At 45.2% G+C, this 19913-nt stretch overlaps 1 protein-coding gene across 1 annotated transcript in view; it reads left to right on the forward strand.

The window, feature by feature from the left end:
- MMP24 (matrix metallopeptidase 24) overlaps positions 1-19913 on the forward strand; it is a 42164-nt gene that overhangs the window by 13158 nt on the left and 9093 nt on the right. Inside the window, exon 5 of the mRNA XM_030963144.1 lies at positions 14362-14523. Coding sequence (XP_030819004.1) covers positions 14362-14523 — 162 coding nt within the window. The remainder of the gene's footprint in view (positions 1-14361; positions 14524-19913) is intronic.

Raw genomic sequence — 19913 nt, forward strand, 5'->3', positions numbered from 1 at the left:
GGAGGGTTTTGAAGAGTTTTTTCTTGGTCAGAGGTTTCCTCTTCAGTTCGCTGCCAATTTTCATTGAAAATAAGTTATTAGAGGGGACAATATAATCTGTTTAACAGGAAGTGTTTCTTCAAATATGATCTTGCTTGTCCTTAAGATATGTATTTTCTGGCAACAGGGTTGATCAGTCTGGAATTGAAGAGGCCTTAGTAAAAGAATAAAAAAAGCCCTACCAAAAATCATTAGCAAAGCTCTCATTTATTCACATGCAAAAAAGGAACTGGTTTGGCCATTCAGTATCTGTTCAATGATTATAAGAGTCTTGAAGTAAGATGGAAGCAACAATGGTATCTTTTCATCAACCCACAAAATACCACAGTGTAAAATGTTCCACTCCTGACAAAAATTTGTATTAGTTAAAGAGAAAAGTTGAGCTGTCTACCTTGGAGCTCTCTTAGCCTTGCAGCTGTGAAGGTAAATGTCCTGTCAGCAGAGCAGAATGCTGAAACTGGTGCCATAGATCCTTAGAATATTTTGCTGACCTCTCACCCATACAGTTTTATTACAATTATTCCAGTCTGAATCCTTGCTTTTGTGGGTCTGCATCAGTTATGCTGTATTGTGGCACCTGCAGAGATCCAGTGCATCTGTGTTTGGAAACAGCTGTCCCCCCACAGAGGAGCTGCTTTGCAGTCTTCACTAGCAGTACAAATTATATGGATAAAAGTGAAATGTTTCACATGAAATTTCATCCACTCAGGAAAAATAAGAATGATTTGAGCAGATCTTTCTATGCAAACAGCCATCTCCAATTTGTACATGGAGAATGTGGTATATCCTGTTGATGAAAGCTTCTGTCTTGTAAAGAGGCCTTGTGGTAATCCACTGGGGTTATTGACAATTTTATCATCCCAGGTAGGATATAGTTGGGATTTATGTACTCATTATCATTTTGCCTTGTTATTATTATACTGATTTTGCCCTCGTGGACAGCATGTCCACTACCACATCCCTTAAAATTACTGGTGTAATCATAATAGCTGTGATGCTGTTGCTTGTCCTCTTGAGCCCTTGGTAACAGGGGCACATGCACCATCCCTTCTGTTTTCTTCTACTGTGAAGAATGACCCCTGCATAGGCTTTCAAAGTGAATGCAAAGTTTCCTTCCCCCTGGATATTAGTTACAGTTCCACTCAGACATTCTGTTTCTTTAGCCGAGTAAGACTGTACTTTCAATTTATGGTTGCTGATTTATCTTCATAATTGTACTGCCTTCTCTGGCATTCTCATAAGTAAGCTCTGGAAGATTAATTTAGATAATCTTATGAAGAAGATGGGCAAAACCAGGTAGGAGGTTGAGCTCCTGGAGCGGCCCTTATTAACTGGGACCATGGGATAAAGAATTTGTTTGTTTTCCCATGAAAATGTTGATGAGAGCAGCTGGAAGCATGAAGCAGAATGTTGGAATTTGGAGGAAACAAGGGAAATCAGTAGGAAGTGATGCAGCAAACAAGATGCAACTGAAAAAGAGAGAGCACATTTAGAGATAAATCATCTACACAACCCCACATGAGGAGCAGCTGGCATGGTCACAGTGGTGGGGACTGACCGCGTGGTTTTCCTGGAATGTGCTCTTCAATAGGGATGAAAGCAGCTGTTGGCTGCTTAGCTGATCCCAGCCCTGTTAGGCTTTGGTGCCAGGCAGGTGGAGGCAGGTGAGGCTGTGTTTGGAGTCCTGTCCTTCAGCAGGACCTGGGCTGTAGCTGCTCCCTGGCCATGGGGCCTCTCTTGGCTGCTCAGATGCAGTATTTGGAACCTGCACGTGTCAGCACAGCCTCAGTTCCCAAGTGCTGGTTTTATCAGAAGGAACACCAGACTTTCCTCTCCTTTCTTGAGGTTTTGGGCATTTTTTACTTGAAATGTGCTGTAGAAACAGCCAAGCAGGCTTTGAACTGCCCACCTCAAGACTCACAACACTAACATGTTGCTCAAGCAGCAAAAGCCCAAAAGGGGATGAACAGACTTGGCAGTGCTGGGGTCTCTCTCCCTTGGCTCCTAACTTGGCTCAAGCATAGAGGAGATGCATGAAATACATTATTAACTGGCCAAATTGAATACTTACTAGCCTTTGTATGGAAATAATAATTATAGATGTGTGTAACTCCAAAGCTGAAAAGGAATCCTGAGTGACTGAAAGTTAGTTCTGTCAGTTTAAATATCCACATGACACATAGCAGCTCTTACACACCTCTGACAACTCAAAACATTTTAATCCAGATTAATTACAGAAAAATTGCAAAATTTTTATCTCCAGTTTAACATTACAAATACTATTAATAATAGTCCCAGGCAAATCTACCTCCCGGTGTTTTAAAAACAAAAATACATTGCTGTTATGCATGTCACTAACACCATAGCTCTAAATCTGTGGTGTCTGTCAACCCCCTGCAGGAAGATTAGAGAATCTTTTTAATACTAAGGTGAGGTAAGACGTGGGGTATCCATACTCTGCCAGGGATCACCAGATTTTATTTCTTTCCCCATGTCCAGAGTTGGCCTCTAAGAGCCTCCCTGTCATCTGTTGTCATGCAGCATTGTGGGTGGGAGTGTGCCCAGGGCAGCCACTTCAGCTCCTTCAGGAAATGCCCGCAGCTGATGAGTTATTTCTGTACCAACTCCAGTGTGGCTCAGCTTCACATTGTGTGGTCCCTGTACAGACCACAGGGTTCATCTTTCAGTGCCTGTCTTCCACACGTGTACCAAGTTTTCTCTGTAAATGTTGGATGACCACTGTGGCAGCTTTTTAGATGTTGGCAAGAAATGCTGAGCTTTGCTAACAGCAAGTAAACAAATCTTATAATTGTTCCAACTGATTGTGTCCCCCACAGATCCCAGTGGGATCCTGCAGAGACTTCTTTGGAAAGCTTCCTGTTCATGGCTTCTGAGAGAAAGCCAACCAAAAATACTGCCAGAGTTTGCAAGACACTGGCAGAAGCAGTACAGGAGATGAGATTTCACAGGTCACCTTCAGTTAATTCAGTGCTAATTCAGCACAGGAGCTCTGGACGAAAAGGGCCTGAAGCACCTTTGGGAAGGTTCTGTCAGCCACAGAGCAGAGGAACTGGACAGCTTTTTCCCTGTGATTCTACCACAAGGAGTAGCATTGTTTCAGTGGACACAGCAGAGCAAGCACTCCTGGAGTCACCATCTGGACATGGCATATGTTCAGGAACCTGACCAGGTTTTTCAGGACAGCCAAATATTGTCTAGGCTGACGAATGTGAATATTCAGCAAGGATCTGAAGGAGAAAATTTTGATTAGGGTAGCTAATTTTGGAGCTTACTGACAGCCATTGATCATGACATGCCTGTTTGGGGGAATGCAGAGCTTTAAGCCAACATTTGCTGATCAGTGTGTTCAAAGCACTGTCTTCACTAGAGGTTTACTGTTTTCTGTCCTGGCAGTATTAACATCACAGACCTCCTTGATTCTTTGGACATTTGTATCCCTGTAAGCAAGATGAAACCAGGGGAGCTGGGCTTGGTCAGCCTAGTGAGGAGAAGGAGGATGGGGAGGAAGCATCTAATAAAAGTCTTCCACCTGAGGAAATATTAGGGGGAGGAGGGAGGCACACTCTCTTGGAGGTGGAGGAACAGAAAAAGGAGCAAAAGGCAAGGGGCACAAGCTGCAACAAGAAAAACTCCACCAGGGGTGTAAGGTAAAAACTTCTTCAGCTGCAGAGTGGTAGAACTCAGAGGCTGCACCTGGAGGGGCTGTGGGGACTCCATCCTTTGAGATTTTTGGAACATGGCTGGATGATGTCCTCAGCAACCTGATGTAGTTTTGAGATTAGTCCTGCTTGAAGCAGAAAGATAAACTTGGTGGCTTCCAGCCATGCCTTTCAGTCTACATTTTCCCATAATTCTTTAGCACTGCCATAGACAGAATTTGAGTTCCTAGAACTTGAAAGCAAATTGTAGTTACTTCTCGTGGCAGCTCTGAGCCATAACAAGGTATTCAGCTCATAAAATTCTCTGTTTCTATCAGCTAGTTCCCTTCTAAAAACAGGACTGTTTAACATTGAAATTGTTCATGAGGGAGGACTGGTGATGCTCACAGGTGCATGAAAAGGTAGCTGGCAATATTTTTTGCCAGCTGCTTGATCCTTTTGAAGAAACACCTCTGACTGTTCCTTTTTTTTTTTTTTTTTTTTCCATGCCTGAATGTACAAGGTTTCTGGAGCATTGACTAGACTAATCCTATAAACATAGAATGTATGCTAGAATATCCAACAGATTCCCTGGTATTAAGGGGGGATGTATCAGTAGGTTTGGCTTCTTCTAGTCATACAATTCTTTTTTATCAAAGACTTCCAGGTGTTACCAATCACTTTGGAAACACTGCTGGCCAAACATGATTTATCCTATTTGTTTTGTTTGATTACAGTTGTGATATTTTATGTGGGGAGAGGGAACTAAGAGGAATGCAGAGTATCCAGCTGTAGCTTTCTTTTTGTGTTTGAGATTTGTATTAGCATGCATTTTCCTAGATTGACTCTCTGCTCTCTGCTTGCTTCCCCACTTACCTGACTTGTGCAAGTGCAGTGCCTGCTTGAGAAAGAAAATGCACCCTAACCCCTGTACCTTCACCCAGCAAATTGCCAGAACTTGGCCGTCTTTTCTCCTTGATTAATTCCTGTTTCCTCTGCGTCTTGCCTCCCTTTGTCTCATTTCTTACTTATTTTACCACTTTTTCTCATCTTCATTTTCTGCGGAGGTACTGAGGTTGGCAATCTACAGAGTGTGAATGCCACGAGTAACTCACAACAGAGAACATGTGTAATTTTTGTGCTGTTTGGCTACTAAGTAGATTTTTAGTTTTCTTTCTTTGATTTCTCAGATGCAGAACATGTTCACATCTAAAGAGTTTTGTTCTAACAAATGGCATTTTGAATCCATCATTATTTTTCAGGCTTTTGACACTGTTGTTGAAAATGAGCATCAGCGTTTTCCAGAGCAAAAACCAGAGCTGCTTTGAAGTTACTCACGTGTCCCTTAACACAGAAGACCTGGAAGACTTTCATGTACACGTTGGAAGTCAAGTGGGGCATAAATTGTATTAAAATTTCAATTTATTCTCTCAGGCCTTTTGATGATACATCACCAGGTCATGCTGTTGCTTGGTATTTTGTTCATTGAAGACCAGTTCAGTGTTTAATCTCCAGGACATACCTATTTAACACTGGTTTCATCCTGTAGCTGCTTGGAGAGAGACTCCTTCCCATAAGCCAGAGCTCTCTCACATCCTGTGCTAATGTTGAACAGATTTGAGCAAGGATATAGACACATGATTTCCAGCCAGCCAGCCACAGTAAAAAGAAATCAGATCAGACAGCGTAAATCAGCAGCAGTTTGAGATTACACCCCTGTCCTGTCAACCTGAAGGAGAAGAGAGGAAGCCCATCAGCACATGGGGAAGATTTCTGTCTTCAGATTCTCCTCTCCACCCCTGGACAGCTTCTCTGTAAGTAATGCTTTCTTTTGGTGTATTTGCTGTGATTTTACAAACATGGCAGTGGCTTCACAATGCAGGCTGGATTTTAAAGCTTGGCAGTGCTAGTTATTGATTACAGCTGAGATTCATTAATAAGGGTCACCTCCAAATTCCAAATTTTCAAAACACTGTACTTGTAAATACACCTGATGGTACTTGTCAATACCTGAAGTTCACAGTGTTCTTTAAAGAAAAATGTTAGCCCATTGCATTTGTTACTAGTCTTTCAATACACAGAGTATGAATATAGTTATGTAGGTATTTGGAGTCCTATTAATTTATGTATAATCAAAATTAAGTATTTTACTTCTTTTCACAGAGAATGAAATACTCTGGGATTCACAGGAAAGAGCCAGTAAGGACCAAAATGGTGTGTCATTCCCTTAAAAAGGAAGAAGAAAAAAAAACTGTGAAAAAAACAGGTCACAAGAATCAAGGTGAGCCAAAAATTCTCTTTTTATCACTTTCCTTTTGTAAAGCAGAAACTGATGATGTGCAATGAGCCAAAACGGAGCCGTATCTGTAATAAAGTTGTGGCATTCCACTTGCTGAAGGGCAGAGGAGAAAAACAACAGGCCATCAGGAAGAAAAGAAAATAAAAATAGAGGAATTCTTGAAAAGAGTTTGCAGGTCATCACTGGCAGCTTGTAGCATCAGCGGGGAAATGACACCCAGTACTCTGGATTTTGACATCACACGCAAGCAGCAAATTTGGGAGGTGCTTAAATTACTTTATTCTTTGCTGTTTCTGAAGGAGAGCTCACAGTTTGAAGACCGTTTGACTAGTATTGCCTTCTCTACCCAAATCCACCAAGAATGTGACTCTGAGGGGGGGGTTCTCTTCCGTCCCAGCTCTCTTGTGTCTCAGTCCTACTCAGTCTCACAGCCCCGTCAGGAACTTCTGTGTTAGGGGAGGACAAAGACAGAAAGTCTCCTGCTCTAGAGAACGCCCTGGCTGTGGCACAGAGCTGCTCTTACAGCTTCCAGAGCAACACTTGCTCTGTTGCCAGCATCAGGAATTAAATATCATTTCAACCTGATGGGCAAAAAAGGATTCCAAATGTCACAGACTGGATTGTCCACACTGCCTATGCCAAGGCCTGGGGTTTTTAGTTACCTTCCAGTGTTTCCACTGAATTCTGTCAGTAGACTCTGCTGTGTTTAAATACTTTCAAAATACAAACAATAACTTGTTTTCAAGACTGATGGAATGAAGGTCATACCTACATTTTTTTGTGTTTCTATGGTTTTTTTTTTTCTTTACTGCTTTACCATCTGTTCTACCAAATTCTCTGCTGGTATAGGCAAATAAGAGTTTTCATTTTGGGATTTGTAATTCTTTGATATTGAATTGTTTATTGAACTACAACCTACATTTGTGAAAGATGGGTTTAATTTTTCAGCAGAACACTGTGCTCCACTGACTGTCAGGCTGCTGAGCAGCAGAAATGGCACAACTGCCCCTCCCCCTGGCTGCCCCCTCTGTCAATTTTGGTCTCACCATTCCAGACCTTTAGTTTGTATTTTTCCTCTTGAGTTTCTACAGGAGGTTGTCCTCATAGTCCCCTCTGTGCATGTCAAATAAAGCACAGCTTGCGCCATTAGTAAGGTGTATAGCACAGCTACCAGCCCTGATTTGCACACTGCCTTTTGGGCAATAAAGGTAAATTACCTTTCAAGTTGGTAACATGATGTGGTTCTTGTCCTTCTGCAGTCCCTTGGTCTCGTGGGGATCAGTTTAATATGGCTGTGGTGCAATTGCTGTTAAAGCTGCAGATCATTCCTTCTTTCTGCAGGGAAGCTGTTCAGACACTTTTCAGAGTTTTCAGTAATTCCTTAAGAAGCAACATGTAACAATAATTGCTTATGAACAGAGGAACACCTGTATTTCTTTTTAACATGTATTTTCTTCCTTTCTAGATAGAAAAGCTGTTTTCCACAGAATTCCACAGAGCAGTATCACCCCTTCTTCAGGGTCAGAAGATTGGAAAGCTTTCCTTGAGCAGAGCTGTCGTGGATGCGAATGGAGGAGCACAGACAAATCACATGTTCTTCTGTTGGACAGGTCAGACCTACCAGGTCTGAAGATGCAAGAACCAAGGCATAGCTTAGAGTAGCCCTAAAGCTTCTTTAAGTTGTGCTTGGGAAACAGTTGTCTCTACGTGGCTGTTGGGGTGGAGGGAACATAAGCATGTTCAGTTCACACCATCTCTTCTGTAATTACCTGAGGCATGCTATTGTCACACACAATCAATCATCTGACTTCTTAAGTATCATTCTTACTTTAATAAAATTTCAATGTAACCCTCATATGTCTTTTTGTGTCTGAGTACACTGCAATATGTAGATTTGTTGGCAGAGTGATACAGTTCATAAAGTATAAAACTAACATGACAAAGAGCAGAGATTCAGTCTCTTTTCTGCTGTTAATCAGATATGCAATATTATTTGTACTTCTGTTGTCTTAGAAGCTGTGTCCTGGATTTACAGTCCCCAGTGCTGTGTGCTCTCCAGAGCCTACCCACGAGCACAGCTGTGCTGAGGGATCAACACTGATGGCAGGAACTGATAGCACTGCCCTAATGGAGTCTGTGACCTGCTGCTGTGTGCTGACAGGCGCTTGAGCAACCTACAGGAATTTTTCAGTGGGTTACGTGGCCAAATGAAGTGTTTTGGTATGGATTTCCATAGTTTAAAGGAATGACACTATACAGGAAAGCATGTGCTGGCAACTTGACAAAGGAAAGCTGTCTCAAGGTGTCTGTTACCTATTGAATGATTTTTCCAGAGGAAGATTAAAATCAAAGAATCAGGAGGGGTGGAGTTTGAGAGTTGCAGGAAGTTCATACATAAATAGTTTATCTATGATTCCAGTGTTCTCTGTTGTAATAAAACCATGTCTTTCTTTATTCTGCAGGGAAAAGTAGAGTGTTACAAACAATTTGAGAGGCCTTTCACCAAAGATCTGGATTTAATGTGGGATTATATTGCAGTTTATCTAAAGTAAGGTAGCTCATGTGGGAGCACACCAGCTAATGAGGTTTATCCTGAACACAGATTGTTTTTGATTAAGAAAATTAAACCTATGTTTCAAGTTGTATAGAGCCATTGAGCTGGAGGTAAGGTAAGCAGTGTATTCACCTGTGTGTCATCCCAGGATACTTTTATAGTGCTATAAGTGTGTCCTCAGTTGTCATTTTCTGTGATGATAACGTGCTGGTAAGGAAAACACATCAGCAACTTCAAAACTAAATTAACTGTGTTTCTTTGTGTTTAGTATAGCAGGTCAGCTATTTCATTCCATGAGCCAACTTACTCCCTCCAGTTTTACAGGGTCATCCTCTTTCTGGTGCTCACTGGTGGACTTTTGGCTGCCTTCTGAGAACTGGGAAGGAGGAAGCTCAGGCAGGTCTCTGACCAGACCTGTTTGTTTTGTACAGATTGCGCAAATGAGCAAAAGTTGTTGTATTCCTCTTGGGACTGTTTCCTCCAAGTACAGATCCTTCTTAACCCTACTGTTTTACCCAGGTCCTGAGATACTCTGAGTGCAAGTTTTTCTTGTTACTTGAGTGGGTTGAGCAGGAAATTAAGGAGCTGTATCCCATTGCTTGACCATGTTTCCATGGCAAAGCATCAAGCTAGGCTGATGCTAGCCTAGCATCCATCTGACTCTTTCTCCAAAAGGATGGACACTATGGGGAATGCTTTTGGATAAGAAATGTGGAGAACTGGGAGGTCAGAGACCTTCCAGCATGTTCAAGAACCAACAGAAACAATGTGGGAGGTACAAGCTCCTTTCCAGACTTCTCCAGCTCAGCAGTGGGTGAGAACACAGAGAGCCCTCAGAGCCCCAGGCTGAGGTCTGTGGAAGGAGAGAACCACACTGGTGGTTTTATACCTCAGTATTTTCTTTTCAGAGCAAATCTTAGCCTACCCTTTCAAAAGGAACAATGTGTTCTCTTCCATGCTGTGGGATTTGCTACCATTAGCAAATGAAAGGGAACTTGTTGCTTAACAATATTATTGATTGAGTGACCCTTCAAGAGAAAACAGGATGATGAATCCAGAGCTGGATTTTTCAGAACTCTGGGCTTCTGAAATGGTCTTAAGACTTCTTTCTCCCATCTCCTCCTCCCATGAAATGCTGTTTCACTTGTTCTCTGAGAATGATGTCATTGTTTCAGACCTGGGGCCCCCTTAGAGTGTGCAGCAGGATGGAGAAAGGAGGTAACAGGGGCATGCTGGAAGGAAAAGATCAACAGATGTGTCTGGGAGGAGGCCAGAATAGAAATATGAGGGGATTAAACAGAGGTGAGAAGTATTTGGCCAGGGCAGGGAGCAGAAGGAGAGGGAGCTGTGTGTGCTTCTGCCATGGCTGCCTTGCAGCAAAAGTAGATGAGAAGCAACCATAGCAGTGAGAATCAGGGCACTTGGAGAGAACTAAGAGGAGCTTCTTGTCCTGCTTTCTGTGGAGATCAGTTCACTTCCTAGGAATTCTCTTGAGCTCTACTTCATCTGCTCCAGCCATTGCCCAGGGTTTATCCCTGCTTTGGTTCAGGTCTCCTGGCCATGGAGGAGGAGAACTTTTCCACTTCAGTGCTGACCTGCTGCTGTGGCTGTGCTGGAACTGGGGCAGTTCATTTCTTTGAGTTTCTTATTTCTAGTTGCAACAAAGCTTCCCAGCCAACATTTTCTGTGCTCTGTGACATCCTCACACACAACTGCCAGCCAGAATGGTGGTTTAAAACTGCACAGCAGCAGCTGTTTTCCATAGCTGTTTTTCCAGGAGCGAGTATTTCCTAAGCATAGCTGGGAAAAGGTGTGTATCTGTTCCATAGGGGAAGAGCTGGCTGGCCTGACCACCGTGGTGGTTGAGGTACTTCTTCAGGAGTGAGCCTTCATCTGACTGATCATCACAGAACTCCTGCTGGTTATCTCACTGGTGATCAAAGAACAAACAACGATGATCTGCTGGACCTGACAGCTGAAGAAATGTGGGTAGTGTGAAGATCAGTTGCATCCTGGGCTGCAGTAACCACGAGATGGACAAGTTCAGGATTTGTGTCAGAGGAGCTGCATGAGATCAGTACTGACTAATACCTTGATGAAATGACATCAGTGATGCAGCAGAGTGCACATTCAGTGAGTTTGAAGATTGTCACTGTCATATTTTCTGAAAAATCCCTTCATCCAGATTTCTTCTCCTGGGAAGCTGAGAAGCCTCAGAGAAAAAGAAAAACAATATTATCTCATTTGCTTCTCCTGTGTTTTGCTGCTTTGGAATGTGGTTTGGAGATTGTTTATGCAACATGTGAATTGTTTTGACTTAATGACCAATCATGGTCCAGCTGGAGAGTCACAGGTTTTTCATTAGTATCTTGTTAAGCCTTCTGTAAGAATCCTCTCTCTATTCATTAGTATGGTTTAGTATAGCATTCTTTAATATGATATCATAAAATAATAAATTAGCCTTCTAAGAACATGGAGTCATTCATCATTTCCTTCCTGCCATGGAGGACCCCAGAAAATACCACAGAAGATGACAGGAAATTTGGAGGAGTGTTTGATAACACTGCCAAGTGATGCTGTTGTTCAGAGACCTTGAGAGGCTGGAGGAACAGCCTGACAGGAGCCATGGGAAGGTGAGGAATGCACAGCCCTGCCCCTGGACTGTTGGTGGCCCAGGGACTGGAAGCAGCTTTGCAGAGGAGGACCTGGGGCTCCTGGTTGGCAGCAAGTTGAACATGAGCCATGAGCAAGGAGATGATCCTTCCTTTCCACCTGGCACACCTGGAGTGCCCTGTGCACGGCTCCCCAGTATGAGAAACTCGACACTCAAACCTGACCAGATGTTGAAGGTTGCATGCAAGATGTTTTCCATTACCATCTGTATGGCAGATTACCTTGTCATGTGGGCAGTTTGCCTTATCTCTCTCTTTGAGTGACCACATTCACACCTCCCTCGGGAGGGGACCTCTGCTGATAACAGACTATTGAATATCAGTGCATGACTGATAAGAACTGTAACATCCCATTGGGAGATGCTCCGCCCAGAGGGAGGAGCCAAGCATTGCTACCCAGTTATACTCTGAGATTCTGGAACACCAGCATGGCTTTTCTCCACGGGATTCCCCAGAGGAACAGCAGCTGCCTCTTTCCCCACTGGATCTTCAGAGGAAGAATACATCCTTCTCTACAGATTCCCCTTGCTCCAACAGAACCACACCTGATACTTCAGAGGGCTGCAGCCACATTTTCAATGGGACTGCCACCAACACCCTGGCCGACAGGGTGTCAGGTTGGGTTCTGACTCTGTCAGTGTTGTTCTAGTGGACTGCATTGTTTATTTTATTCTTTTATTCTTTTTTTCTCCCTATTAAAGAACTGTTATTTCCTGCTCCTATATCTTTGCCTGAGAGCCCCTTAATTTAAAATTATAGCAATTCGGAGGGGTGGGGAGGGTTTACATTCTCCATTTCAGGGGAGGCTCCTGCCTTCCTTAGCAGACTCCTGTCTTTCCAAACCAAGACACCAGACAACTGGCTTTACCTGACCTTGCTTGAGCTGGGCATTGGACCAGACAATCTCCAGAGGTGCCTTCCAGCCTCAACCATCCTCTGAGTCTGTGGGATTCATTTTCCACCTGTAGAGTGGGCTGGCATTTACTTTGGGCAGAAACAAATGACTGAAAGCTATTTTAAACTAATTTAACTTAAGATAGTGTCTGATCTTATGCTCCTGGTGAAGGATTAGCACAGAGAGGCAAGTCACTTCCATGGATTTATATGTAGAGTTACACAGAGACAAGTTCTACATCTGCTGGCAGCACAAATACTGCAGGTACTTTAGCAAGGAGGAAAATGCCACCAAGGGAAGGTGAGGGAAGATGTCCCTGGGCACGGGCACAGACCGTGAGCCTGTGCTGAGCAGAGTCTCATGAGGTCAGCTCTGTACTGAGTGACCTTTACTGTGGACTTCCACGTGTGAGTAGTTGTGGTAGCAGTGAAAATTATGCTTTCATTGGCATTTAGCTGATATAGGAGACTAAGTCCATTCAATTTTGCAAAAGGACATTGATTCTTTGAATCCCATTTGGAATCTGGGTGCGTCTTCTAAGCTTGAATGTTTTTGAAAACCTGTGAAGAATGATCAGTCCTCCAAACTTTACCATAAAACTACTTCATGGATTTTATACTGTGCTGTTGGACATTGTATTAACCTGTTCTGCATACACCAGAGTTTTCAGCAACAGATGAGAAAAAATTACTAAGTAGGTATTTATTTGAATTCCCCAAATACAGAAATTCTAAAATTTTCCATAAATATGTGGCTAAATTTTAGGCTTTATATGTTTTTGGACAATTGTATTTGAAAATTTATTTGAAATGCATTTGTATATTTTAACACATCTTGCATATTCAGATGCTTTCACCATCCAACTCAAATGTTTACAGCATTTAACAATTTTGGGGTGGTATGTGTGGCTGGGGAGCACTGTTTGGTACTGATTTCAGGTATCTTCAGCTGCTGGCAAAGCTCCCTGCTGAGGAGGCTCACAGACCCCTGAAACTGCTTTGTCATGTTTTTATGGGTAACAGTGAAGCAGTAACTGTTTAAAAAGTGGGGATGGTTCTGTGTGAGTCACTGTTGCAACTCCTGTCTCAGGTAGAGCTCAGCACAGAACTGAGCTTTGTTCAGCTGGAGGTGTGAGGAAGCTCTTTGGAGACACTGACAACTGATTGCAAATGTCTGATTGCAAGTGCTCTTGGTTTCTGCCTTGCCATAAAAACGCAAAACCAGAGGAGCCCAAATTCAGGCAGAACTGAGGGCTCAGACATTTTACTGCCGTGAGGAGACCCTTACATCCGTCCTTGTTGGCTGTGTCTTCATCCCTACATAGCACTGCCTGGGCCACTTTCCAGTGCCCTTATGGAGTAGGACATCCAGGGACCACTCTAGATCGAAGGGATCAGGGTCCCAGGCCCGTGGAGCTGAAGAGGAATGTGTGCCTGTAGAGTTGAAGGTACCCCAACTTGGCACTGCTCCCAGCTTCTGCCCCAGACAGGGCTCCTCATCCCTTCTGCCCCAGACAGGGCTCCTCATCCCTTCTTCCTCCAGCCAGGAAGGGTCCCTGACCCTTCTTTCCTCCTTCCTTCTGTCTCCTGCCACTGGGATCCAACCCAGCCTTTTCCCTGTGTGGGAATGGGGCAGGATGGAGCTGCCTGTGCTCAGCTCCTGCACGCATGGCAGTGCCAGGGGTCCAGCAGAGTAAAAGCCTTTGCTGGAGGAGATGGGGCTGCCCATGTGGGACAGTGAGTGTTACCCTGGTCTTCTCTGTCCTTCCTCCTGCCTGGCCAGGCCTCTGCAGACCTCCCCTACCATTTGTTGGTCCAGAGCTGATCAGAGAATGGCCCCAGAGGACGCAGAAGGGGCACAAAGCACTCACCCACCACTGATTAGCAGACTGTCCGTGCTCTCACCTCTCCTGGCAGCACTCTGATAAGGAGCCAGGGGTGTCAGAGTGGCCATTTTCTGTAAATTCTCTACAAAGGAGTCTACAGTCAGTATCCTTTCACTGCAGGCACTGCCTGTTTTACCTGCTCTGGGGCTGGCAGCCTCTGGCCCGTTCTTTGACAATGGCTAAAGGCTGTGCAGGCTTTTGGGACTAAACCCATCTGCAGGAGCTGACCCTGCCACTGTGACCTGCTGTGCAGTAGGAGAGCAAAGCATTTCGTTCTGGCTTTATGGGCAAGAGGGGCTTGGGATGGGCTGAGGCCGTGGCTGTGCGGTGCTGACCTGGCTGTGCCTTCCCCCCGCAGGGAATGATCTTTTCCTGGTTGCTGTCCACGAGCTGGGGCACGCGCTGGGGCTGGAGCACTCCAATGATCCCAGTGCTATCATGGCTCCTTTCTACCAGTACATGGAGACACACAACTTCAAACTGCCCCAGGACGACCTCCAAGGGATTCAGAAAATCTATGGTGAGCAACCCTACCTACTTCTTTCCTTACACCAGCTTTGAGCCTAGGGAGTGTTTTACCATTCGCCCCCGCGTGCTGCAGATGGGGGCTGCATTTCCTGCCAGAGCTGAGAGGGGAACTGCTTAAAGCCCTGCATCCAGTGGGGGACTGCTTAAAGCCCTTCATCCAGGACTAAGTGCCAGATGACTGCACAAGTCAGGATAACCAAACCTCTGTGATCCCCCCTGCTGCTCCCTCCCTCACTGTGTCCCCAAATCAAGGAGTACTGCAGAGGGTTTGCTGTACCCAAGGTTTGTCCATTAGGAACAACCAGTGCAAATAAAGGAAAAGAATGCAAAGAGCCTGGAACGTCAAGGAAAGGTAAAAAGTATTTTTACTCTTCTTTTTTTCTCATTATTTATAAGATAAGGGAAAGAAAGTTTGGATCTGCTTAGGGAGCACTTTGCTTCTTTTCATCTCCAGCTGAACATTTTGTACAGCATGTGCCACAAAGATATTGGGCTCAAGGGAAATAGAAAAGGAGCAGAGAGATTATGGGAGAAAGCCTAGAGGCTGCATGTGATGTGGTGCCACGTGATGGGATCATGGATACCAGGGTGTGAGGACAGGAATTCACAGAATTGTTGGCTGAAGGAGACTCTGAGAGCAAAGAGAAATCCAGGTTTTAGGAACACAAGGGGAGACTGAGACTGATGGCCACAGTCTGTGGCAACCTGTGATAAATAGGTTTCACCAAACATCCCTGGTTTCATTCTTTGTGGAAAGTACAAGTTTGACAGAGAGGTCACCTAATAAATGCAGCACAGAGCAGCTGTGCTGTGTAACTGTGCAGTTGGAGTCAAACATCAGCTCCCAGGGGCAACAGGGCAGATATGGTATGAATTAAAGGTGAAAAAAATACTTGTCAGATGGTGGTCACTGGGAAAGCTGGTGTTTCTCAGGGCTTGCTGCAGAGGTTGGTGGCAGGCCTGACACTCAATGTTTCCATCCATGGTCTGCCAGTGAATTTGAAATTGCTGCTAATAAAATGTGTGGCAAGACCTGTGAGACTCTAAAGCAGTGTAGCAAGACTTTAGACATCTAAATTGCATCTCAGCTGTTTGAGTCAGATTTGGTGTTTGTTTTTTGTGACTGGATTGAGATTCATTGTTTAAGTGCAGATGCCTGGAAAAGTCTTTTTCTGAGCTAATTTCTCTGACTTGTGAGGGCAGTGGGGAAAACCAGGCATTTGTAGAGAGCAGTCCAGCCTCAGTGTGAGGCACATATCCGAGTAAGGTCCAACATCTAAAATAAGATGGCTTAAAATACACCCAGGGGAACTGTCTCATCTCATTGCTGCATCTTCTTCTTGATCATTACCAGGTGAAGTTGCATGTTAATTGTCCTGTGGTATTGTTTAATTATGAATACTTTAACACAGCTTAACACAGTTACATGTTCTGGTGCTCAGGATAGCAGAGACTCTGGAGGGTTTTGAAATAAAGTGCTGGGGTAGTCAGTGTTAAACTTTCATTAAGTAATAGATCTAAGTGTTAATTTTTGAAAGCTGTCAAAATGCCATTATGCTGTTTCTATTTTGAAATGTTGATTGAGTTCCTGTGAACTTTGATTAATCAGAAAGAAAAAAACTGTAATTTATTGCAGACAGTGGAAGTACAATCAAGAAAAAATGACTGGTTTCTCTGTTTTCAGACATGTTTTTGGAAAGGGAGCAGATAAGGAGCTGACAGCCTTCCTGCTTCACTTTTGGGATTCAAACCAAGATCAGCAGGGGCTGAGCTGGGACCAGCACTCCCCAGAATGGGCTCTGAGGCCCTTGAGCTGGAATGGGCTGGGGGTGGTGTTAGGGGTTGTAGAGATAACTCATCCTGGGGGGAGAAGAAGGAGCAACTTCTGCAGCAGGAGCTTTCCTTCCCCAGGTAGAGATTTCAGCCCTTGGTACAGAGTTACTGTCCAAAAATCAAAGTTGAATTTAAAATTAGGTTTTCCACTTATGGTTCACAAAGAAATTTTGGAAAATGTGATGTTTCTCCCTGGAACTAATGGTGAAAGAACAGAACCCTTCATCTGATCTCAAAACTGAGAAGGGCCTGCTGAAATATCCTTTTTGTAGCTTTAGCAGGAACATTCAACTAATGTATTTTATTTCCACAGTGCCACTCTGCTTTGTTGTGCCTTGGGAGTACCAAAAGCCCATCTACCAGAGAACCTCTCCAAAAACCAAAATCTCCTGCTTTCCTGCTGCTTTGGCATTCTCTACAGTGCAGCAGCAAGTGCTCAATATGTATTATTTAGTAACCTACTCTGCAAAGTCAGACACAGAGCCACTGTCTTGCCTGTAGGGTCCTTTTTAAAAAATAGTTATAATCAAAACTTCCAATTTTTAATTCCACTGAAGTTGCTAGAACAAAGAACAGAAGCTCTACTAAAACTGAAGTCCATTTTGTTGCCTTTTGAGAATGATGCATTTCAAATGTGGTTTATATTGTGTCTGTGTTTATCCACTAGAAAAGAAACATGTCCAGATCTGTCATATAATGACTTGTTGAATTTTTAATTTATTTTCTGCTGAATTTATTTCAAAACTCACCCTCAGAGACAGTCGGTGATGTGAACGCTTGTTTGTGCTTCATGCTGATAAGTATAAGGTCAGTGTTTGAAATGTTACTCCCATTTTGAGCTACTGAGAGCAAGGCCAGCAGCTCCCTGTGTGACAGAGCTGTAACACCAGTCAGCAACATTCCCATTTATGTGTGTTTTTCAGAAGGGTTTCCCCCTCTGTATTTATGTGCCTGTGTCACAAATGACATGCCCAGGAGGGAATTACGCTGGAAGTGACACCAGTTTGCAGGTCCCCTGGATGTCCTGCTGAGCTGCCTCTTACCTTTGCTAGGGTTGAAGCCAGGGCTGCAGGTGGAGAGGGGAGAGCTGTGTCTGTGTCACAGAGCCTGAGCTGGTCACTCTGCAGCCCTGTCCTCACAGGAGGGGCTCAGGCTCCTTTTGTTCCTGACAGGACAAAAGGAAACAGCCTCAAGTTGTGTCAGGGGAGTTTTAGGCTGGGTATTGGGGAGAATTTCTTCACTAGGAGGGTGGTCAGGCATGGGAACAGCTGCCCAGGGCAGTGGTGGAGCCAACATCCCATTCAAAAGATGTGTGGATGTGGCACTTGGTGACACGGTTTGGTGGTGGACTTGGCAGTGCTGGGTTAAGGGTTGGACTTGATCATCTCAGAAGGCTTTTCCAGCCTGAATGATCCTGTGATTCCATGATTCCTCACATCCTGCAGTGGGTGATGAGGCAGCCTCCCATGGGAGTGGCTCTCGTGGCTCTGTCTGAGGGCTTGACCTGAGGTACAGGGAAAGCTCCTGTGCACGGGGCTGGGTGGCCAGGCCAGCCTTCCAGGGCCTGTCAAAGCCTGAGGTCTCCTCATCACTCAAAGGTAGACCAGGTCATTCACCCTGGGGACAACCTCAAAGATCTGGGATATCCCAAACCTCACTGAGGAACTCCCAGCCTCAGACATCTTCAAGAGAAGAGATCCCAGTCATGGCACATGCTGCACCCCTGGGGGCTGAGGTCCAGAGGGGACATGAAACCGCTGCAGGCCCTGCTGAGGAACTGGACAGCAGCAGCTCTGGCATCCAGGAACAGGGGATCAGCAGTGTCCATGAGCAACCAGGGCCTTCTGCTGGCCTCACCCCCTCAGTGCAGCACTTCCATCACCTCCCCCCTCTTCCAGTGGCAGCCATAGAGACTCTTGTAACCTACAGACCCTTGTGACCATCCCAGGGCACTTTAAGCTGCGCCCATGTGTGAGATGGCTTGTGAGGGAACAGCAGAAGGACCTGGTGGAGAATTTCCATGTGGTGACACTGCACTGTGACCATCAGAGCAAGCTTTGCTGTCGTGTGGGACCTGGAATGTTCTCTGGAAATGTCCTCTTGGACATGGGGAGGAAACAGAGTAACATCCAAGACCTCATCTGTAGAAGCTGCAGGATTTGGGACTTGTGGATCCATGCCCCATCTCCTGTGCTCGTAGGAGGAGAGAAGAAGGAAAATGCTTGGCAGTCAGGAATCTGGAGGGTGTGCCCTGGTGCCACATCTCTGGCACATTGCAGAGATACCAGACACCCTATGTTGCATCACTTCATTTGCACCTTTCCTCCTGTCCACAGACTCTGTTGGACCCAGCAGGAAACACCAGACTCCACCTCTGGTGCATCCACAGAGCCTCCCTCACCTGCTGAGTGCCAGATCTTCATTCCCACTCCTCTGAAGCACAGGGAGCAACTGCCTGGTTCCCAGTGCTCTCCCTGGGCTCCACCTGGATGACTCTGCCAAAGGGGAGGCTGAGAGGGAGCCCATCTCTCTTGGGAGGTTTCTCAGATGGAAAAACACTGGTGTGTATTATGGCTGGGCAGAAAATACTTTTCTCATCCTACAGATTCTTCTGTGTATAGAAAAATGTTCTGTTTTTCTGTGGAGCAGATGTCAGGCTTCTGAAAGTTTTTCCAGAAGGAAACTGGAGCATCTTGCAGAGCCCTAACCTCTCATCATTTGCCTGCCTAAGCCTGGGAATTTCTGACCCAGTTTTCTGGCACCCAAAGCAGAGAACCCAAGTGAAGGTGAATCACCTCGTTCCAGAGCCCAGGAGAGCATTCCTTTGGCTTGGAGCAAGGATGTCTGCTCTGGACTCTTGTCTCCCAGGTGAATGCTTTGTCACCTGGGTGGCAGCTGTCATTCAGAGGAGAATGTCTGTGTGAGAAGGGCTTGAGAAACCCTTCCTGCCACCCAGTGATGGTCATGGGGGCCTTGACTGTCCACCCCTTGTTCTGTGGGTGCTGGGGCTTGTTCTGCACTGTGGCTAGGTCCCAGGCTAACTGGGACACCTTCACTCACTTCATCTTAACTCAGCCTTCAGGGCTGAACCCAGAAGTGCAAAGTGCTCTGTGGGTGAGTTTGTCAAGTAACAAGGAGTCCTTCCTGCACTTGGAGTTCTGTGGACAATCTCTGGCCCCTGAGGTAGCTCGTTGGCAGCTACATCATGTAGTGTGAGCAGGGGCCTCTCTGCACTGCCCTGGAGCCTGCAGAGCAGCTCCAGGTGGTTTCTCTTGCTCTCCCTGGCTCCCTTGGATCATAGGCTGAGGAGCCTTGCCTGTGTCCCTGGACAGCTGCAGAAGCACACTGGCAGCTCTGCTTTTTCAAACCAAAACCTCCCTTGAGTTATTCAAACCATAACAGTAGTTTGGAGGAGAGTTTTCTTCTCAGAGTGAAGTTTAAGATAAGGACAGGCCTTTGTTTGCAAGTGGTTCTCTCCCTTGAGCTGACCCAAAGCCTCCTCTGTGCTGGCAGGCTTGGGGAGCTGCTGCCTGGGGCTGGCTGAGCCAG

This window comes from Camarhynchus parvulus, chromosome 20, assembly GCF_901933205.1.
Source record: "Camarhynchus parvulus chromosome 20, STF_HiC, whole genome shotgun sequence".
In the NCBI taxonomy this organism is placed as follows: domain Eukaryota; kingdom Metazoa; phylum Chordata; class Aves; order Passeriformes; family Thraupidae; genus Camarhynchus; species Camarhynchus parvulus.